The sequence below is a fragment of the Pseudophryne corroboree genome, chromosome 2 (genome assembly GCF_028390025.1).
Source record: "Pseudophryne corroboree isolate aPseCor3 chromosome 2, aPseCor3.hap2, whole genome shotgun sequence".
NCBI classification, from domain to species: Eukaryota; Metazoa; Chordata; class Amphibia; order Anura; family Myobatrachidae; genus Pseudophryne; species Pseudophryne corroboree.
The window spans coordinates 496,947,808-496,971,338 of NC_086445.1; the positions used below are offsets into that span (position 1 = coordinate 496,947,808).

The following is a 23,531-nucleotide window of genomic DNA, read 5'->3' on the forward strand; positions in this document are numbered from 1 at the left end:
AAATACATCACATATAGCTCCTGGGCTATATGGATGCATTTAACCCCTGCCAGAATATACAGAAAAACGGGAGATAAGGCCGCCGAAAAGGGGGCGGAGCCTATCTCCTCAGCACACTGGCGCCATTTTCCCTCACAGCTCAGTTGGAGGGAAGCTCCCTGGCTCTTCCCTGCAGTCACTACACTACAGAAAGGGTTAAAAAAAGAGAGGGGGGCACTAATTAGGCGCAGTATTAAAACATACAGCAGCTATAAGGGGGAAAACACTTATATAAGGTTATCCCTGTGTATATATATATATATATATATATATATATAGCGCTCTGGTGTGTGCTGGCATACTCTCCCTCTGTCTCCCCAAAGGGCTAGTTGGGTCCTGTCCTCTATCAGAGCATTCCCTGTGTGTGTGCTGTATGTCGGTACGTTGTGTCGACATGTATGAGGAGAAAAATGATGTGGAGACGGAGCAGAGTGTCTGTAACAGTGATGTCACCACCTAGGGGGTCGACACCTGAGTGGATGTACTGTTGAAAATTACGTGACCGTGTCAGCTCTGTATAAAAAAAACAGTGGTTGACATGAGACAGCCGGCTACTCAGCTTGTGCCTGTCCAGACGTCTCATAGGCCGTCAGGGGCTCTAAAGCGCCCGTTACCTCAGATGGCAGATACAGACGCCGACACGGATACTGACTCCTGTGTCGACGGTGAAGAGACAACCGTGATTTCCAGTAGGGCCACACGTTACATGATTGAGACAATGGAAAATGTTTTATACATTTCTGATAATACGAGTACCACCAAAAAGGGGTATTATGTTCGGTGAGGGAAAAACTACCTGTAGTTTTCCTGAATCTGAGAAATAAAATGGTGTGTGATGATGCGTGGGTTTCCCCCCGATAACAATTGATAAAAAGTATTGGCTATATACCCTTTCCCGCCAGAGGTTAGGGTGCGTTGGGAAACACCCCCTAGAGGGGATAAGGCGCTCACACGCTTGTAAGAACAAGGGCTCTACCCTCTCATGAGATGGCCGCCCTTAAGGATCCTGCTGATAGAAAGCAGGAGGGTATCCAAAAATGTATTCACACACATACTGGTGTTATACTGCGACCAGCAATCGCCTCAGCCTGGAGGTGCAGTGCTGGGTTGGCATGGTCGGATTCCCTGACTGGAAATATTGATATCCTAGATAAGGATAGTATATTATTGCCTATAGAGCATTTAAAAGATGCATTTCTATATATGCATGATGCACAGCGGAATATTTGCCGACTGGCATCAAGTATAAGTGCGTTGTCCAATTCTACCAGTAAAATGGTCAGGTGATGCGGATTCCAAACGGCATTTGGAAGTATTGCCTTTGAAAGGGGACATTTGGGGTCGGTCTTTTAGACCTGGTGGCCACGGCAACAACTGGGAAATCCACGTTTGTACCCCAGGTCGCCTCTCAAAATAAGACGCCGTATTATCAGGCGCAGTCCTTTGTTGGCAAGCGGACAAAAGGTTCCTCTTTTCTGCTCGTGACAGATGGAGAGGAAAACGGCTGAAGAGATTACCCAGTTCCCAGGAACAGAAATCCTTTCCCGCCTCTGCAAAGCCCTCAGTATGACGCTAGGGCCTTACAAGCTCAGGCACGGTGGGGGCCCGTTCTCAATGAATTTCAGTGCGCAGTGGGCTCACTCGCAAGTAGACCCCTGGATCCTTCAGGTGATAATCAAGGTACCCCTCCTGCAACAGGGAACGGGGTATTATTCCACACTATTGTGGTACCGAAGCCAGACGGCTCGGTGAGACCGATTCTAAATCTAAAATCTTTGAACACTTACATACAGAGGTTCAAATTCAAGATTGAGTCACTCAGAGCAGTGATTGCGAACCTGGAAGAAGGGGACTACATGATGTCTCGGGACATCAAGGATGCTTACCTTCATGTCAAAATTTACCCTTCTCACCAAGGGTACCTCAGGTTATGGTACAGAACTGTCACTATCAGTTCAGACGCTGCCGTAGGGATGGTCCACGGCACCCCGGGTCTTTACCAAGGTAATGGCCGAAAGGATATCCCTTCGAAGGAAGGGAATTTTAGTTATCCCTTACTTGGACGATTCCCTGATAAGGGTAAGATCCAGGGAACAGTTGTTGGAAGTCGGTTGTCACAACTGAGGGCCTGAGCTGACGGGAGGCAGCCTCAGTTGTAGGGGCTGAGATGTACCGGAACCTGGGAGGTTGTATCAGACCCCTGGACATGTAAGTAACATGAATAATAACTGCCCGAAGGCGTGACCACGACAACTTGGATAAAAGTCAATGATGTTTATTATGACAACTCCGCAACACAGCAGCAGTAAAAGAAAACGTAAAAGTCAGCAAATAATAAATACAGTTCCTGGGTACTACAGGATGGCAGGAGCCACAGGGCACTGGTAATGTGAGATAGTTCTTATGATCTTCTAGATGGAAAGTCCTTACCAGGCCCGACTGTAGCAATGGAGATAACCCAGGATTGTGCCAGCTGGTGTTCCAGGAAAAGCTGGGTTGCTGAAGGTAAAACAGCTGCTGTGGATACTGGCTGGAACCAGACTGTTGTTAGCACGGAGTGGATACTGGCTGGAACCAGTTAAATAATAAATGAACTTGGGAGCGATGAAATATGAACTGAAATGTAGAACTTGAGAGCGGAGAAATAATAATACCGGTGGAGAGTGGTAAAGTGTAGAAAGGACACCGGCCCTTTAAGGGAAGCTGTACTCTGCTGGAAGCTGAGCTGGAAGCAGGTAATGTTGTAGCTGGAAACAGATGAATCCACAATGGATTGGAGAGTCAGGCTACACCGCAGGTGGAATGCTGGTGCGGGTCTCTATGGTGGAAGTCTTGAGACAGGAGCTGGAACCTGGAAGACAATCACAGGAGAGAGACAAACAGGAACTAGGTTTGACAACCAAAGCACTGACGCCTTCCTTGCTCAGGCACAGTGTATTTATACCTGCAGCAAGGAAGGGATTGGCTAGGCAATTATGCAGATTAACAATACTGACAACAGATTGGAGGAAATGATCAGCTGACAGAATCCAAGATGGCTGCGCCCATGCAGACACTTGGAGGGAAGTTTGGTTTGTAATCCATGTGGTAATGAAAACAGTAATGGCGGCGCCGGCCACTGGAGACAGGAGACGCCAGGCTGACAAGTGCACATCCAACCACGCGGACACAGCGGAGGCCGCGGCTGACGTAATCGCCACTCTGACACTCTGCATGCAGAAGCTCAGGGACGGCGGCGGAGGCCGCGGGAGATGCCATGCCAGATGTAATAAGGCGTTACTGTGACAGCGTCTCAGAGAGACAGGAGAGGATGCAGGAATGTGAACATTAGGATAACAGATGGGATCCGGTCCTGGAGCGCTGAGCCAGCCTTAGGAGGCATCTGATGGGTAAGATATGGCGTCCAGATACCCGGATCGTGACAGCACCCCCCCCTTTAGGAGTGGCCCCAGGACACTTCTTTGGCTTTTGAGGAAACTTGGAATGGAATCTCCGGACCAAGGCAGGAGCATGGACATCGGAAGCATTGGTCCATGAACGTTCCTCAGGACCATAACCCTTCCAGTCAATAAGATATTGTAGTTGACCGTAACGGTGACGTGAGTCCAGGATCTTGGCCACTTCATACTCAACGCCTCGTTGAGTTTGGACTTTCGGAGTTGGAGGAAGTGAAGAATGAAACCGATTCAAGATCAGCGGTTTCAACAGGGAAACATGGAATGTCCTGGGTATTTTTAAGAAGGGAGGCAACTGGAGTCTGTAAGCAACAGGATTGATGACTTGTTCAATCTTGAAAGGACCGATATAGCGAGGTGCAAACTTCATACTGGGAACTCTTAACCTCAAATTCTTCGTGGATAACCATACCCGATCACCCACCTTGAGAGCAGGAACTGCTCGACGCTTCTTATCCGCAAACTTCTTGTACCTGAACGATGCCTTGAGCAGAGCTGATCGTACGCTCTTCCAGATATTGGCAAACTGATGCAAGGTGATATCCACTGCGGGAACAGAAGTTGCTGGAAGCGGTTGGAACTCAGGAACTTTAGGGTGGAATCCAAAGTTAGTGAAGAATGGTGTTGAAGCAGATGAAGAATGATACTGGTTGTTATGACAGAACTCGGCCCAGGGAAGTAATTGAACCCAGTCATCTTGAGAGGAGGACACATAGATGCGGAGGAAGGCCTCCAAGTCCTGATTCACCCTCTCGGTTTGACCATTGGTCTGAGGATGGTAAGCCGTGGAAAACTTTAGCTTGACTTGGAGGACTTGACATAAACTTCGCCAGAATTTGGCTGTGAATTGAACTCCTCGATCTGAGATAATTTCTTCAGGAAGACCGTGGAGTCGGAAGATCTCTTGTATGAATACTTGAGCCAACTTGGAAGCTGACGGAAGACCGGTGAGAGGAATGAAGTGTGCCATCTTGGTGAACCGGTCAACTACCACCCAGATGGTATTGAACTTGTTGCACATGGGTAAGTCTGTAATGAAATCCATCGACAAGTGGGTCCATGGTCGACGGGGAACGGATAGTGGAACCAGTTGCCCCGCAGGCGACTGGCGGGATACTTTATGTTGGGCACACTTTGGGCAAGATGCAATAAACTCCAAGACGTCCTTTTTCAGAGTTGGCCACCAATAGGACCTAGAGATAAACTCCAGGGTTTTTTGGATACCTGTATGTCCGGCAAAACGGGAAGCATGGGCCCAATGCATGAGCTTCTTCCTTAGCATCGGCTTCACAAAACTTTTCCCTGATGGGGGCGTAGAGTCCATCCCTACCGTGGAGAATGCCAACGGATTTATAATAGGATGCTTGTCTGAAGACTCTGACTCATTTTCTTGCTCCCATGAGCGGGAAGGGGCATCGGCCTTGCGATTCTGAGAGCCCGGACAGAACTGGAGTTTAAAGTCGAACCTGGAAAAGAAAAGTGCCCATCTGGCCTGACGAGGGTTGAGACATTGTGCGCCCTTCAGGTATAAAAGGTTCTTGTGGTCTGTAAGTATGGTGATTAAATGAGAAGCTCTCTCCAACAGATACCTCCACTCTTCTAGAGCGAGCTTGATGGCTAGCAACTCCTGGTCGCCAATGGCATAGTTGCGCTCAGCTGGGGAGAACTTCCGGGAGAAGAAACTGCAAGGATGTAAATGGCCATCTTTAGCCCTCTGAGATAACACCGCTCCTACTCCAACGGAGGAGGCATCCCCCTCTAGGATGAAAGGAGAGTCGATGTCAGGCTGTTTCAGGACAGGCGCAGAGATGAACCTCTGTTTTAAAAGATGAAAAGCTTGCATGGCTTCTTCAGACCACTTGGACGGGTTAGCACCCTTCTTGGTGAAAGCAGTAATAGGCGCCACAATGGTGGAAAAGTCTCGTATAAACTTTCGGTAATAATTGGCGAACCCTAAGAACCTCTGGACCCCTTTGAGGGTTAAGGGTACCGGCCAATTCTGAATTGCTTGTAGTTTCTCAGGATCCATCTCTAGTCCGGAACCGGACACAATGTACCCTAGAAACGGAATGGACTTGACTTCAAAGACGCATTTTTCTAATTTGCAATAGAGATGATTGACACGGAGACGGGACAGAACCTCTTTAACCCAAAAACGATGTTCCTCTAAATCGTTGGCAAAAATGAGGATATCGTCTAGATAGACCACGACATGACGGTATAGAATGTCTCTGAAAATCTCATTGACAAAATGCTGGAAGACAGCTGGAGCATTGCTCAATCCGAAGGGCATGACGAGGTACTCATAATGTCCGTCACGGGTGTTAAAGGCGGTCTTCCACTCGTCACCCTCACGGATCCGGATGAGATTGTATGCACCTCGCAAGTCCAGCTTTGTAAAGATGGTAGCTCCGCTAACTCTGTCAAAGAGCTCAGTAATCAGGGGTAAAGGATAACGGTTCTTGATGGTAATGTCGTTCAAACCTCTGTAGTCGATGCACGGCCGCAGACCACCATCTTTCTTTTTTACAAAAAAGAAGCCTGCGCCGGCTGGGGAAGAAGAAGGTCGAATGAACCCCTTTGCTAGGTTCTCTTTAATGTATTCCTCCATAGAATGCGTCTCAGGCAGAGACAACGGATAAGTTCGGCCTCGAGGTGGAACCTTCCCTGGAACGAGATCAATCGGGCAGTCCCATTCTCTATGAGGAGGAAGGATATCAGCAGAAGCTTTACTGAACACATCCGTGAAATCTTGATATGGAGGAGGTGGAACATCAGACGACCTGGGGGAGGAAGAACAGACAGGCAATACTTTAAACAAACATGTCTCTGCACAGGAGGAACCCCATGCCAGGATTTGCGTAGTCGTCCAATCAATTGTAGGATTGTGAAGACGGAGCCATGGAAGGCCCAGGACCACAGGATGTGTGGCTCTTGGAATCACTAAAAGTGAAATAAGTTCGGAATGAAGAACTCCCACTCTCAGACGAACTGGTAGAGTCCTTAGAGCAATAACAGTATCAAAAATTTTACTGCCATCCACGGCAGTTAAGGAAAAGGAGGAAGGAAGTCTCTCGGTGGGTAGGGACCACCGTTTAACATAGGCTTCAGTAATAAAGTTCCCAGCTGCTCCGGAATCAAGGAGAGCAATGACGTTCCGATAACGTTGAGCAACTTGAAGCGAGACTGGGAGATTACAATCATGAGGAGATGGAGAGGAGATCATTACTCCTAGCCGGCCCTCTCCTGGGCGAGCTAGGGTTTGGAGTTTTCCCGGACGTTCGGGACAGGCATTGATGGTGTGAGACGGAGCTGCACAGTAAAGACAAAGAGACTCAGAGAGACGTCTTCGGCGCTCAGCAGGAGTTAAACGGGAACGGCCAATTTGCATGGGCTCATCTTTAGATGGTGACAGTTGACGAGGAGGAGGAGCAGAAGATTTTGGAGCAGATGATCTTCCACGCTCAGTTGCTCTCTCTCTGAAACGTAAATCAACTTTCGTGCAGAGTGAGATTAGCTCATCTAACTTAGAAGGTAAGTCTCTGGTAGCTAACTCATCTTTAATAAGCTCAGATAAGCCATGCCAGAATGCAGCATACAGGGCCTCGTCGTTCCATGCCAGTTCGGATGCCAGGATCTGGAACTGTATCAGATATTGTCCTACAGTACGTGACCCCTGGCGTAAACTGAGAATCTCGGATGAAGCTGAGGTTACCCGGCCTGGCTCGTCGAAGATGCGCCTGAATGTTGACACGAATGCAGTGTAAGAAGATAGCAGGGTGTCGGACCTCTCCCATAACGGTGATGCCCAGTCAAGGGCGGAGCCACTGAGAAGAGAGATGATGTAGGCAATTTTTGTACGGTCACTGGGAAAATTGCCAGGTTGTAGCTCAAACTGAATCTCACACTGGTTGAGAAATCCCCTGCAGAATCTTGGAGATCCGTCAAATTTTGCTGGCGTTGGAAGATGAAGACGTGGAGCAGAAATGGGTAAGGTGGGTGGGGTTATAGCTGGAGTCACTGTGGTTGACGCACCAGACGCGCCTGATCCACGGAGAGTTGTCTGAATCCCATCCAGCCGAGTAGAGAGATCCTGGAGACAGCGGATGATGTGGCCCTGTGCAGCCTCCTGATGTTCTAGTCGGGCTGCCAGTTCTTGCATCGGCCTGGCCGCTTGATCCTGGTCTCCGGCTGGATTCATTAGGTCAGTGCTTACTGTCACAACTGAGGGCCTGAGCTGACGGGAGGCAGCCTCAGTTGTAGGGGCTGAGATGTACCGGAACCTGGGAGGTTGTATCAGACCCCTGGACATGTAAGTAACATGAATAATAACTGCCCGAAGGCGTGACCACGACAACTTGGATAAAAGACAATGATGTTTATTATGACAACTCCGCAACACAGCAGCAGTAAAAGAAAACGTAAAAGTCAGCAAATAATAAATACAGTTCCTGGGTACTACAGGATGGCAGGAGCCACAGGGCACTGGTAGTGTGAGATAGTTCTTATGATCTTCTAGATGGAAAGTCCTTACCAGGCCCGACTGTAGCAATGGAGATAACCCAGGATTGTGCCAGCTGGTGTTCCAGGAAAAGCTGGGTTGCTGAAGGTAAAACAGCTGCTGTGGATACTGGCTGGAACCAGACTGTTGTTAGCACGGAGTGGATACTGGCTGGAACCAGTTAAATAATAAATGAACTTGGGAGCGATGAAATATGAACTGAAATGTAGAACTTGAGAGCGGAGAAATAATAATACCGGTGGAGAGTGGTAAAGTGTAGAAAGGACACCGGCCCTTTAAGGGAAGCTGTACTCTGCTGGAAGCTGAGCTGGAAGCAGGTAATGTTGTAGCTGGAAACAGATTAATCCACAATGGATTGGAGAGTCAGGCTACACCGCAGGTGGAATGCTGGTGCGGGTCTCTATGGTGGAAGTCTTGAGACAGGAGCTGGAACCTGGAAGACAATCACAGGAGAGAGACAAACAGGAACTAGGTTTGACAACCAAAGCACTGACGCCTTCCTTGCTCAGGCACAGTGTATTTATACCTGCAGCAAGGAAGGGATTGGCTAGGCAATTATGCAGATTAACAATACTGACAACAGATTGGAGGAAATGATCAGCTGACAGAATCCAAGATGGCTGCGCCCATGCAGACACTTGGAGGGAAGTTTGGTTTGTAATCCATGTGGTAATGAAAACAGTAATGGCGGCGCCGGCCACTGGAGACAGGAGACGCCAGGCTGACAAGTGCACATCCAACCACGCGGACACAGCGGAGGCCGCGGCTGACGTAATCGCCACTCTGACACTCTGCATGCAGAAGCTCAGGGACGGCGGCGGACGTCATGCCAGATGTAATAAGGCGTTACTGTGACAGCGTCTCAGAGAGACAGGAGAGGATGCAGGAATGTGAACATTAGGATAACAGATGGGATCCGGTCCTGGAGCGCTGAGCCAGCCTTAGGAGGCATCTGATGGGTAAGATATGGCGTCCAGATACCCGGATCGTGACATCGGTGTAGCACTATCTCAGGTAGTGTTGCGGCAGCACGATTGGATTCTCAATATTCCAAAATCGCAGCTGGTTCCGACGACTTGTCTTCTGTTTCCTAGGGATGTTCCTGGACACAGTCCAGAAAAAAGGTGTTTCTCCCGGAAGAGAAAAGGGAGTTATCCGAGCTAGTCAGGAACCTCCTAAAACCGAACCAAGTCTCAGTGCATCAATGCACAAGGGTTCTGGGTAAAAATGGTGGCTTCCTACGAAGCAATCCCATTCGTTAGATTCCACGCAAGAACTTTCCAGTGGAACCTACTGGACAAATGGTCCGGGTCGCATTTTCAGATGCATCAGCGGATAACCCTGTCACCAAGGACAAGGGTATCCATCCTGTGGTGGTTGCAGAGTGCTCATCTTCTAAAGGGCCGCAGATTCGGCATTCAGGACTGGGTCCTGGTGACCACGGATGCCAGCCTGCGAGGCTGGGGAGCAGTCACACAGGGAAGGAATATCCAGGGCTTAGGGTCAAGCCTGGATACATCACTTCACATAAATATCCTGAAGCTAAGGGCCATTTACAATGCTCTAAGCTTAGCAAGACCTCTGCTTCAAGGTCAGCCGGTGTTGATCCAGTCGGACAACATCATGGCAGTCACCCACGTAAACAGACAGGGTGGCACAAGAAGCAGGAGGGCAATGGCAGAAGCTGCAGGGATTCTTCGCTGGGCGGAAAATCATGTGATAGCACTGTCAACAGTATTCATTCCGGGAGTGGACAACTGGGAAGCAGACTTCCTCAGCACGACCTCCACCCGGGAGAGTGGGGACTTCACCCAGAAGTCGTCCACATGATTAAAAAACTCGACAGGTATTGCGCCAGGTCTAGAGACCCTCAGGCAATAGTTGTAGACGCTCTGGTAACACCGTGGGTGTACCAGTCAGTGTATGCGTTCCCTCCTCTGCCTCTCATACCCAAGGTACTGAGATTGATAAGCTGGAGAGGAGAAAGCACTATATTCGTGGCTCCGGATTGGCCAAGAAGGATTTGGTAACCGGAACTTCAAGAGATGCTCACGGAGGATCCGTGGCCTCTACCTCTAAGAAGGGACCTGCTCCAGCAAGGACCCTGTCTGTTCCAAGACTTACCGCTGCTGCGTTTGACGGCATGGCGGTTGAACGCCGGATCCTGAAGGAAAAAAAGGCATTCCGGATGAAGTCATCCCTATCCTGATCAAAGCCAGGAAGGATGTAACCGCAAAAACATTATCACCGCAATTGGCGAAAATATGTTGCGTGGTGCGAGGCCAGTAAGGCCCGACGGAGGAAATTCAACTGGGTCGATTCCTACATTTCCTGCAAACAGGAGTGTCTATGGGCCTGAAATTGGGGTCCATTAAGGTTAAAATTTCGGCCCTGTCAATTTTCTTCCAAAAAGAACTAGCTTCAGTCCCTGAAGTTCAGACGTTTGTAAAAGGGGTACTGCATATACAGCCTCCTTTTGTGCCTCCAGTGGCACTTTGGGATCTCAATGTAGTTTTGGGTTCCAAAAGTCACATTGGTTTGAACCACTTAAATCGGTGGAGTTAAAATATCTCACATGGAATTGGAAAGTGGCCATGCTGTTGGCCCTGGCCTGGGCCAGGCGCGTGTCAGAATTGGCGGCTTTATCCTGAAAAAGCCCTTATCTGATTTTCCATTCGGACAGGGCAGAATTGAGGACTCGTCCTCAGTTTCTCCCCAAGGTGGTTTCAGCGTCTCACCTGAACCAACCTATTGGTGGTGCCTGCGGCTACTAGGGACTTGGAGGCCTCCAAGTTGCTAGACGTTGTCAGTGCCCTGAAAATATATGTTTCCAGGACGGCTGGAGTCAGGAAATCTGACTCGCTGTTTATCCTGTGTGCACCCAACAAGCTGGGTGCTCCTGCTTCTAAGCAGACTATTGCTCGTTGGATTTGTAGTACAATTCAGCTTGCACATTCTGTGGCAGGCCTGCCACAGCCTAAAATCTGTAAATGCCCATTCCACAAGGAAGGTGGGCTCATCTTGGGCGGCTGCCCGAGGGGTCTCGGCTTTACAACTTTGCCGAGCAGCTACTTGGTCAGGAGCAAATACGTTTGTAAAATTCTACAAAATTGATATCCTGGCTGAGGAGGACCTGGAGTTCTCTCATTTGGTGCTGCATAGTCATCCGCGCTCTCCCGCCCGTTTGGGAGCTTTGGTATAATCCCCATGGTCCTTACGGAGTCCCCAGCATCCACTTAGGACGTTAGAGAAAATAAGAATTTACTTACCGATAATTCTATTTCTCATAGTCCGTAGTGGATGCTGGGCGCCCATCCCAAGTGCGGATTGTCTGCAATACTTGTACATAGTTATTGTTACAAAAATCGGGTTATTATTGTTGTGAGCCATCTTTCAGAGGCTCCTCTGTTATCATGCTGTTAACTGGGTTCAGATCACAGGTTGTACAGTGTGATTGGTGTGGCTGGTATGAGTCTTACCCGGGATTCAAAATCCTTCCTTATTGTGTACGCTCGTCCGGGCACAGTATCCTAACTGAGGCTTGGAGGAGGGTCATAGGGGGAGGAGCCAGTGCACACCAGTTAGTCCTAAAGCTTTCTTTAGATGTGCCCAGTCTCCTGCGGAGCCGCTATCCCCCCATGGTCCTTACGGAGTCCCCAGCATCCACTACGGACTATGAGAAATAGAATTATCGGTAAGTAAATTCTTATTATAAGATCATGCTGTAGGACATACTGCACAAATGCTGGTGGTGGGGGAGAGTAAATTACAGATACACTGCACAGATATAATAGAGATGATGTGGCAATGCTGCAGTTGAGGATGCTACAAGTATTTTAGCCATGGGCAGTCAGAGCTCTTAATCAGGCCCTGTTGCCCACATCACATCCATGTCTCTGGCAGAACCTACTTTTTCTTTACTTGTTTGAACATGATTGGCAGTATGACATTCATGCGCAGAGTAAATGTGCTCACATTCAGTATGTATCTTTTTATTCTGTCAGGTTTGCTTACAAAGACGAGTATGAGAAATTCAAGCTGTACCTCACCATGATCCTCATTGTCTTGTCATTTATATGTCGATTTATTCTCAATTCCAGGTGAGTATAATTGATCCATTTATTTTTATTTTCAGAAAAAAACCTAGGGCCTTATTCAGAGTTGTTAGCAAACCAAATAAGCACACTAATGGGCTAAACCATGTGCACGGCAGGTGGGGCAGATATAACATGTGCAGAGAGAGTTAGATTTGGGTGGGGTGTGGTCAAACTGAAATCTGAATTGCAGTGTAAAAATAAAGCAGCCAGTATTTACCCTGCATAGAAACCATATAACCCACCCAAATCTAACTCTCTCTGCACATGTTATATCTGCCGCATCTTCAGTGCACATGGTTTGGCCTTTAGTGTGCTTTTTTGATTTGCTAACAACCCTGAAAAACCCCCTAGTGCAATTACTTGACTTTAGAGGTCATAAGGTATACAGTGTGCGGGATGTCGGCTGAAAATGGCCGTATTTTTAAAGCAGCAATCATTTACAAGGCAAACCCAACCTTCTGTTTCCTGCTTCTCTATGATTTGTCGCTTTAAAAATATGTCCATTCTCAGCTGACTTCCTGCACCTCTGGCAACGACGGACTCTATTACATATACCCCCATTTGTTTAATTCATTTAATAATAAATACACCTTTTTGTGAGAGGCACCGCATTTGGTAAGTGCATTTCCAAATTGGCTTAATCATGAAATCTTTCTAAAGGCGTGTACACACTAAGCGATATAGTGAATAATAGTAAATAATATCGCTAATTTTTACCCTTCTGAGCGATATTGTTTACTATATTGCCCAGTATGTATGCTGCTGACGATGGCCGATGCGCGCCTCCCTTAGTTCGTTAATGACCCTCTGTCGGCTGCCGTGCAAGCAGCTCAATTTGGACTCATTGTCCAAAGCTGCATGCATGGCCCGTCTGTGGCATGACATCACTGTGCGATATCACTAGCAATATTTCACAGTGTATACGGGCCTTACGCTAATCACAGAACGAATATCCAGCAGCCAATTAATAATCTGCATATTTAAACTCATTTATACCTTAATCTCTAAAATCTATATGCCAAGATATATTGGCATATTTATACTGACTTTCTGCGGCAGCTGCAGCTTTACCGGAGATGTGCACAGGCGCAATAGTGGACGCACTGGGAAAATGACAGGGTGGGGGGCACTACTGGACACTGCACAAGGTACACATCCACTCTTAAGACACTGCTGCTAGGATACCTAGATGAGAATTAGCTAAACAAGACATTTTCTGCTTTACGTTTAAGGTAAACAAGGCAATTGAAACACTTAAATGTGAACGGCATGTATGAATCCTGCAAACTCAGCCTGCAATGATCTCATTTAAATTTACAGTATGTCCATTCCACGTATATAGTGACTGACCAAGGCCAAGGAATTTAGGATATTAATAAAGCACAAATTGTTTCCTCCGTTGAGTAAATATTAAATTTATCTTCCAGGGTGGCAGATGCTGTGTTTAACTTCTTACTGGTTTGGTATTACTGCACTCTAACAATTCGTGAAAGCATTTTAATTAACAATGGCTCCAGGTATGACATTTTCATTATTTCCTCTTCATGACCAAACTAATTTGCAATATTAGTAAAAACATATCAGAATTTCAGAATACTGTATCTGTACTCCCTTCTCTAGATCCTAAGGTGTATCTATATTGTATCTCAGTAGAGTAGACTCTAAATATATCTCTAAATACAAAAATATATATAAATAATAAAGTTATACTGTAGGTTAACTATAATAATATTTAACTTGACCACACTGACAGAAGTTATTATTGCTAAAACATGGATAGTGGTAGAGCAGCTGATTTGCTGAAGTGAAAAGCTCTTGTCAGTGATGTTATGACTGAGAAAGGTTCTAGTAAAAAGACATCACCTAAATATCATAAAATATGGTCATATTGGTATACACCGCAGCAAAGCAAGGCTTTTTTTCACCCTGGGGCAAAGAATCAGACATGTGATAATACCTTGACACAGAGTTATAACAAGTTGTTAGTTTTGTTTTTGTTTGTTTTTCAGATACATTTGTCTTCTTCCATTATATATGTTATAGCCACCTCTACTGGTCACCAAACAAAATAAAGGCATTATATAGTGCATAGAAACTACATTACTAACACATTGGTTTGGTGTCAGAAAGCAGTGGCCCGGGACAGGATCTGGTCGGGATCCCAGAAGTCGGAATTCCTGACACCATTTGAAATGCCGGCGCTGGAATCCTGACATGGATCATGATCCCAGCACTGGCACCACCAGGGAAGGTTAGGGTTAGGCTGAGGGACAGGGGGGTTACGGTTAGGCACTGCCAGGGACGGTTACGGTTAGGCTGCACCCCCTGCCAGGGTTGGGGTAATGCTGTTGAAAAGGATGGATAGGGTTAGCGATTAGGGATAGAATGCTTAACTGTGAGGTGTCGGGATCCTAAGCGTCGTGATGCCGCTGTTGGTATTATGACTGCCGGGATCCCGATACCATCCCCCCAGGACATAGTAACCTCTTGATTCTGTTGATAGGAGGATGGGGAGCTTTAAGTTCAAAGCCATTCCAACTCTTGATGTGCTGTTTTGCAGAATTAAAGGCTGGTGGGTCCTGAATCATTATGTTTCCACCTTCCTCTCTGGTGTCATGCTGACTTGGTGAGTTTCTACACAGAATTGTTCAAAATATCTTATGACATAGACTAGATAGCAAACATCAGCCATCATACAGTCATTTCCAGTTGTAACTACACTTTTAGTATATAAAGTCTTCAACACAGTATATATATTATTCTGAGATTCTAATTTTGCACTAAGATAATACACTGTAAGTAAGTGTTCACCCAGTAAGAGATAAAAAGTAGCTGTTATGGACTTGCAATCATTAGATGACAGATCTGTCCATATCCAATGTCTCCTTTCATTTTACTATGCCCTCAAACCGTGAATTAGCTAAAGTAGCCAAATACAGTAAAGTGGCATAGTTGAATCTTATGTCTGTGCCCACACTGTTCTAATGTGTACAGAAGCACCCCACTACTTTCTGTCTCACCTTATACATGTGCAGATCTCACACTATTGAAGTTATACATTAACTATCTCTGAATTAGCCCCTTAATCAATAATAGTGTATAATATTTAGGATTAGTATTTTTGTAGCAAAAAAAATTGGTACAAAGTAGCATATTGAGTTGCACAGCGCAGAGAAGTCAAAACATCGGTGGTGCACCAAACTAAGCTATTTCGCGTGATTTGAGACTAGGTGTTCACCATCTACAGGAATAACCTATACATAGAGCACTTATATTGATCTGTTTACAGTACATAGGGCCTAATTCATGTTAGGAAGGAATTGCACAGCCGCAAGGAAACAGCTATGCAATTCTATGTCCTTAAAATTCAAATGCAACAGAAGGCGTCTATAGGCGATAGATGCCTCCTGTTAGCATTTGTGAGATCCGAGTGCTTTGCGATGGTTTCAGGATTGCGCAGGCTTGCGGTAGGATCCGGACACCAGGGTCCATGAAGTCTGCGTCGGATGATACAGACCCTGTACCCGTCATGCCTTCAAACCGTGGACAACCCTCCCCCCAGATTTCGTCAGGGACTGACAGGGGGCTGCGAGCAATATTGCAAGATCTGTTCTGCACATACACAGAACTGGTCTTTTGCCCCCAAACATCGCACATAAACCATTGGGTTTGCAAACAATTTGAGTAAGACCCACAGTGCCTAGATTACAGTGACGTGGGTTAATGCAGAGGACGTAGATGGTTTTACTGGCCTATCCTGCATGTTTTGTATGCTCCGGAGCCAAAGGTACGCAACTGCTGGTGATGCCAAGTCTTGCAAAGCTCAGGCACTTCTCCACTTGCGGCTAAAGTGACGTAACAAGGCGTTCACACATAGGTTTAACTTGAGTGAAGACTTATTACCAAAGCTGAGGGCTGTGCAGAGTTGTATACACAATTGAATATCCATATTTAGGGGGTCAATCCGAGTTGATCGCACGCTGCAACTTTTTGCAGCCCATGCGATCAGATAGTCGCCGCCTATAGGGGAGTGTATTTTAGCTTAGCAAGTGTGCGAAGGCATGTGCAGGGGAGCTGGGCAAAAAAGTTTTGTGTAGTTTCTGAGTAGCTCTCCACTTACTCAGCCGCTGCGATCACTTCAGCCTGTCAGGTCCCGGAATTGAAGTCACACACCCGCCCTGCAAACGCCTGGACACGCCTGCGTTTTCCTCACCACTCCCAGAAAACGGTCAGTTGCCACCCAGGAACGCTTTCCTGATGTCAATCTTCTTGAGTTCGCCGCTGATCTGGTCGCTCCGTCGCCGGGCAACGATGCGCCTGAGCATTGGCGCCCGAGCGCATGCGCAGTTCGGACCTGTTCGCACTGCAGCGAAAAAAAGCAGCATGCGAACGGGTCGGAGTGACCCCCTTAGGGCTTTATTCAGAGTTGTTAGCAAACCAAAAAAGGACACTAATGGGCAAATCCATGTGCACTGTAGGTGGGCAGTAGCGGATCTTGCCACGGGCAAGCAGGACTTTTGCCCGGGGCGCCGCCTTCCGGAGGGCGCTGGCGCCATCCGGAGGGCGCCGCACCATGGCAAGATCCGCCACTGCTGTGCCCTCCGCTGCCCGCTGTGTCCCCCGGCTCTGCGGCTGTCCCGGCTGTGGTCCCCTGTGAAGGGAACTAGATGCGTAGCGTCTAGTTTCCCCAGCGGAGAGGACCTTTGCTGAGCGGTGCGCGATGACGTCATCGCGCACCGCACAGCAAAGGTCCTCTCCGCGAAGGGAACTAGATGCTACGCGTCTAGTTTCCCTTCGTGGAGAGGACCTTTTGCTGTGCGGTGCGCGATGACGTCATCGCGCACCGCTCAGCATTTAAGCGGCGCTTCTACTGTACAGGGGGCGTAACTGGCCACGCCCCCTGTATTAAGCCACGCCCCCATTCCCTGCCCGTGGCGCCGAGGGCCCTCGAACCGGCCCTGTAGGTGGGGCAGATGTAACATGTGCAGAGAGAGTTAGATTTGGGTGGGGTGTGTTCAAACTGAAATCTAAATTGCAGTGTAAAAATAAAGCAGCCAGTATTTACCCTGCACAGAAACAACATCACCAATCTAACTCTCTCTGCACATCTTATATCTGCCCCACCTGCAGTGCACATGGATTTGCCCATTGGTGTCCTTTTTTGGTTTGCTAACAAACCTGAATAGTGTGGAGAAGGGATACGGTCATTAGGTCGACCACTATTGGTCGACATGCATTAGGGCGACATGTCATTAGGTTGACATGAGTTTTTCACATTTTCTCTTACGTCCTAGAGGATACTGGGGTCCACATTAGTACCATGGGGTATAGACGGATCCACTAGGAGCCTTGGGTACTTTAAGACATCATTAGTGTGCACTGGCTCCTCCCTCTATGCCCCTCCTACCAGACTCAGTATAGAAAATGTGCCCGGAGTAGCCGGTCACGCTTAGGGAAGCTCCTGAAGAGTCTTATATGCATTTATTTTCGGTTTGTTGTTTTCAAACAGGGCTGGTTGGCACTAACCTTTCTGCTTCGTGGGACTTAGGGGGGAAATGGCCTAACCTCCTATGGGGTTAATGGTCCCGTTCCCCGCTGGCAGGACACTGAGTTCCTGAGGGTCCTATTCGCAAGCCCCACCACGGCGAGCATACAGTCCCGCAGCACGCCGCCACCCCTAACAGAGCCAGAAGTAAGAAGAGTGGTGAGTAGGTGGCCGGCGTCCCGGTTAGCGGGTCGTCGGCTGTAATGGCGACATCAGGGTATAGAGCGCAGCACTGACATGCAGGCTGCGTCTCCAGGCTCAGTACAACATGCTGTATATGTATGTGTTTCCGCTGTGAGGGGCGATCTGAGCTTTTTAACATTACCCTACACTGGCAAACAGCTTACAGGGGTTCTAACCCACTGTTAAGCTTCTCGGACACCTCAGTCAGTATATTAAAACTGGGAAGACCGCGCGCCATTACGGGGGTGGGGCTTCACTATGAGCGGGTCCAGCAGCTCACCAGTGCCATTTTCCCTCTGCAGCTCACAGAAACACAGCGCCTCCACAAAGACTCCACGTTTCCTCAGTGGTACCAGGGGGTCATAGTAAGGAGTCTGTGGAGGACCTGATGACTAGAGATTCAGTTCCCATACCAGCATCTCAGACCCCTGCCAGTTGTCCACAAAAGCGTACTGTGGCCCAAATCCTGCAGGCTGACACTGATGTTGACGTATAAGATGCGGAGGAGGGTCAAGTGGACTCGTGTGGGGGGGATGCAGCCCTGTCACAAGGAGTACAGGCCCTGATAGAAGCTATTAGAGAAGTCCTGCACATTCCTGACAAGGTGGCGGAGGTGGATGAAGAATCTTATTTTAATGTAAAAAATAAATCCTCTGCTACATTCCCTGCTTCAAAGGAGTTAAATTCTCTGTTTGAAAAAACTTGAGTGAATCCGGACAAGAAGTTTCAGATCCCTAAAAGGATACAGGTTGAGTATCCCGTATCCAAAATTCAAAATAAATCACACATTTTTGGTTCCCCTACTGAGATAGTGATACATTTACATATATATTATTTCTCTTACGTCCTAGAGGATGCTGGGGACTCCGTAAGGACCATGGGGTATAGACGGGCTCCGCAGGAGATAGGGCACCTAAAAAGAACTTTGACTATGGGTGTGCACTGGCTCCTCCCTCTATGCCCCTCCTCCAGACCTCAGTTAGATCTTGTGCCCAGAGGAGAATGGGTGCACTGCAGAGAGCTCTCCAGAGTTTTCTGTGTAAGAAGAATTTTGTTAGGTTTTTTTATTTTCAGGGAGTCCTGTTGGCAACAGGCTCCCTGCATCGTGGGACCGAGGAGAGAGAAGCAGAGCTGGCTTGTCAAGTTGGGCACTGCTTCTAAGGCTACTGGACACCATTAGCTCCAGAGGGAGTCGGAACACAGGTCTCACCTGGGGTTCGTCCCAGAGCCGCGCCGCCGTCCTCCTCACAGATGCCGAAGATAGAAGCCGGATAGAGAAGGCAGAAGACATCTTAGGCGGCAGAAGACATCAGATCTTCATGAGGTAAGGCGCGCAGCGGTAAGCTGCGCGCCATTGCTCCCAGTCACACACACAGAGCAGCACTGAAGGGTGCAGGGCGCAGGGGGGGCGCCCTGGGCAGCAATAAACCTCACATTTTGGCACAAAACAGTTTGATTAGACTGCGGAGGCAGTAAATCGTTGATCCCCCGCCATTTTATTAAAAAATCACTGGGACCGAAGCCCGCCGTCGGGTGGGCGGGGCTTGATCCTCAGCACTAACCAGCGCCATTTTCTCCACAGAAGCTGCATGAGGAAAACGCTGGCTCCCTGGTCTCTCCCCTGCTGAACTTGACAGGCTGGAAAAAAGAGGAGGGGGGCACATTAGCGACGCAGTGAGTGGGAATTGGCATATTATATTTAAAAAAGCGCTATCTGGACATATTTTTTCCAGTGTTTTTAAGCGCTGGTGTGTACTGGCATATTCTCTCTCTGTCTCTCCTTAGGACCTGGTTGGGGTTTTGTCCCTTTATAGGTTAATCCCTGTGTGTGTGGGGTGTCGGTACGTGTGTGTCGACATGTCTGAGGCGGAAGGCTTCTCCAAGGAGGAGGTGGAGCAAATTATTGTTGTGTCCCCGTCGGTTGTGCCGACTCCAGATTGGATGGACATGTGGCATATGTTGAATGCAAGTGTGGCATCTTTACATAAAAGGCTTGATAAGGCTGATTTAGGGGGGACATCAGGGGATCAATCCTCGGATTGGACCGACTCACAGGGCCCGTCGGGGTCTCAAAAGCGTCCCTTAACACAAGACACTACTACCGACACGGATTCTGATTCCAGTGTCGACTATGACGAAGTAAAATTGCACCCTAGGGTGACTAAAACCATTCAGTGTATGATTGTGGCAATAAGGGATGTGTTGCATATTGTGGATGAACCCTCGGTCCCCGACACAAGGGTACACATGTTTAAGGAAAAGAAACAGATTATTAACTTTCCAACATCTCATGAATTAAATGAATTCTTTGGAAAAGCTTGGGAGACTCCGGATAAGAGACCGCAGATCCCCAAAAGAATTTTATATGGCATACCCTTTCCCTAAGCAGGACAGGGAGATTTGGGAATCACCCCCCACTGTGGACAAGGCCCTGACGCGCTTGTCCAAGAAAGTGGCGCTACCGTCTCCTGACACAGCAGCCCTTAAGAACCCTGCAGATCGCAGGCAAGAAACTACCTTAAAGTGTATTTATTCTCATACGGGTGCTATGCTAAGACCGTTAATTGTGTCGGCATGGGTGTGTAGCGCAATTGCAGCTTGGACAGATAAGCTGACAGATCAATTTGATAATATGGATAAGGATACTATATTCCTAACTCTAGCCCATATTAAAGACGCAGTCTTATTTATGAGGGATGCTCAAAGGGACATTGGATTGCTAGCTTCTAGGGCCAATGCCATGTCTGTCTCAGCGAGAAGATCCTTATGGACTCGCCAATGGACGGGTGATGCGGATTCCAAGAAACATATGGAAGTACAGGTTGAGTATCCCTTATCCAAAATGCTTGGGACCGGAAGTATTTTGGATATCGGATTTTTCCGTACTTTGGAATAATTGCATACCATAATGAGATATCATGGAGATGGGACCTTTGTCTAAGCACAGAATGCATTTATGTTTCATATACACCTTATATGCATAGTCTGAAGGTCATTTTAGCCAATATTTTTTTTATAACTTTGTGCATTAAACAAAGTATGTCTACATTCACACAACTCATTTATGTTTCATATACACCTTATACACACAGCCTGAAAGTCATTTAATACAATATTTTAATAACTTTGTGTATTAAACAAAGTTTGTGTACATTGAGCCATAAGAAAACCAAGGTTCCACTATCTCACTCTCACTCAAAAAATTCCGTATTTCGGAATATTCCGTATTTCGGAATATTTGGATATGGGATACTCAACCTGTACTACCCTATAAGGGTGATGTATTGTTTGGGGATGGGCTGACGGACCTGGTTTCCACAGCTACAGCAGGTAAATCAAATTTTTTACCATATATTCCCCAACAGCAAAAGAAAGTAACACCCTATCAGATGCAGTCCTTTCGGTCGCACAAGTCCAAAAGAGGTCGGGGATCCTCTTTCCTCGCCAGAGGTAAGGGCAGAGGCAAGAGAGCACCTGCTTCGGCAGGTGCACAGGAACAAAAGTCCTCCCCGGCTGCTCCAAAACCCACAGCATGACGCTGGGGCTCCCCTGAGGGAGTCCGCACCGGTGGGGGCACGTCTTTGACTTTTCAGTCAGGCCTGGGTCAGTTCGGACCTGAATCCCTGGGTGTTGGAAATAGTTTCCCAGGGTTACAAGTTGGAATTCGAGGAGGTGCCCCCGCGCCGATTTTTCAAATCGGCCCTACCAGCTTCCACATCGGAAAGGGATGTAGTGTTAGCTGCAATTCAAACGCTGTGTATACAGCAAGTGATAATGGAGGTTACTACTCAACCCTATTTGTGGTCCCGAAACCGGACGGTTCGTCAGACTTATTTTGAATCTGAAATCCCTAAACCTGTACATAAAAAGATTCAAATTCAAAATGGAATCTCTCAGAGCGATAATAGCCAACATGGAGGAGGGGGAGTTTATGGTGTCTCTAGACATAAAGGATGCGTACCTTCATGTCCCCATATATGCCCCCCATCAGGATACCTGAGATTCGCTGTACAGGATTGTCATTACCAATTTCAGACGTTGCCGTTTGGACTCACCAAGATAATGGCGGAAATGATGGTGGTCCTGCGCAAGCATGGAGTCACAATTATCCCATACTTGGACGATCTCCTGATAAAAGCGAGATCAAGGGAGAAATTGCTGAGCAGTGTGGCGCTCTCGCTGAGAGTGCTCCAGCAACACGGTTGGATTCTAAATCTACCGAAGTCACAGTTGATTCCGACAACTCGACTACTGTTCCTAGGTATGATACTGGATACGGAACAAATGAAGGTCTTCCTCCCAATAGAGAAAGCCCAAGACATACAGAACATGGTCAGAGACCTGCTAAAACCGAAAACGGTGTCAGTTCACCAATGCACTCGAATTCTGGGGAAAATGGTGGCGGCCTATGAGGCCATTCCCTTCGGAAGGTTCCATGCAAGGACTTTTCAATGGGACCTTCTGGACAAGTGGTCCGGGTCCCATCTGCACTTACATCGGAAAATAACTCTGTCCCCAGGGACCAGGGTGTCCCTCCTGTGGTGGTTGCAAAGTGCTCACCTCCTGGAGGGTCGCAGGTTCGGAATTCAGGATTGGATCCTGGTTACCGCGGACGCGAGCCTCCGAGGATGGGGAGCGGTCACACAGGGGGGAAAAAAAAAAAAATTCAGGGTTTTTGGTCAGACCAGGAGTCCTGTCTACACATCAATGTGTTGGAACTCAGGGCCATTTACAACGGCCTTCGACAAGCAAGGAGTTTTCTTCGAAACCTACCGGTTCTGATTCAATCAGACAATGTCACAGCAGTAGCTCATGTGAACCGCCAAGGCGGGACAAAAAGCAGAGTCGCGATGGCGGAAGCCACAAGGATCCTTCGCTGGGCGGAAAATCATGTAAGCGCTCTGTCAGCTGTCTTCATTCCGGGAGTGGACAACTGGGAAGCAGACTTCCTCAGCAGACACGATCTCCATCCAGGAGAGTGGGGACTTCATCAAGAAGTCTTTGCAGACGTACCACGTCTTTGGGGAACTCCTCAAATAGACATGATGGCGTCACGCCTCAACAAAAAACTTCGGAGGTACTGCGCCAGGTCTCGGGACCCTCAGGCAGTAGCAGTAGATGCTCTGGTAACACCGTGGGTGTTCATATCGGTCTACGTGTTTCCTCCTCCTCCTCTCATCCCAAAAGTGTTGAGGATCATAAGACGAAGAAGAGTACGAACGATACTCGTTGTCCCAGACTGGCCTCGACGGGCCTGGTACTCGGATCTACAAGAGATGCTCACAGGAGATTCCTGGGCTCTTCCTCTGAGGGAAGACCTGTTGCACCATGGGACCTGAACGTGGTGTTGCAGTTCCTAAAATCACACTGGTTTGAACCTCTTAACAAGGTTGAGTTGAAATTTCTTACCTGGAAGGTGGTCATGTTGTTGGCCTTCGCATCAGCAAGGCGAGTGTCAGAATTGGCGGCTTTGTCACACAAGAGACCCTACTTGATTTTTCATGTGGATCGAGCTGAATTGAGGACACGTCCGCAATTTTTGCCTAAAGTGGTTTCTTCGTTCCATATGAATCAACCGATTGTGGTGCCTGTGGCTACAAGTGACCTGGAGGATTCCAGATCCCTGGACGTAGTCAGGGCCTTAAAAATTTATGTAGCCAGGACGGCTAGAATTAGGAAAACAGAGGTTC

The 23,531-nt window shown here is 47.8% G+C and overlaps 1 protein-coding gene across 1 annotated transcript in view; it reads left to right on the plus strand.

The window, feature by feature from the left end:
• Window positions 1-23,531, plus strand: part of TMEM120A (transmembrane protein 120A) — a 145,203-nt gene that overhangs the window by 87,465 nt on the left and 34,207 nt on the right. Inside the window, exons 5-7 of the mRNA XM_063953974.1 lie at window positions 12,021-12,116; window positions 13,541-13,630; window positions 14,674-14,739. Of these exons, the coding sequence (XP_063810044.1) occupies window positions 12,021-12,116; window positions 13,541-13,630; window positions 14,674-14,739 (252 nt within the window). The remainder of the gene's footprint in view (window positions 1-12,020; window positions 12,117-13,540; window positions 13,631-14,673; window positions 14,740-23,531) is intronic.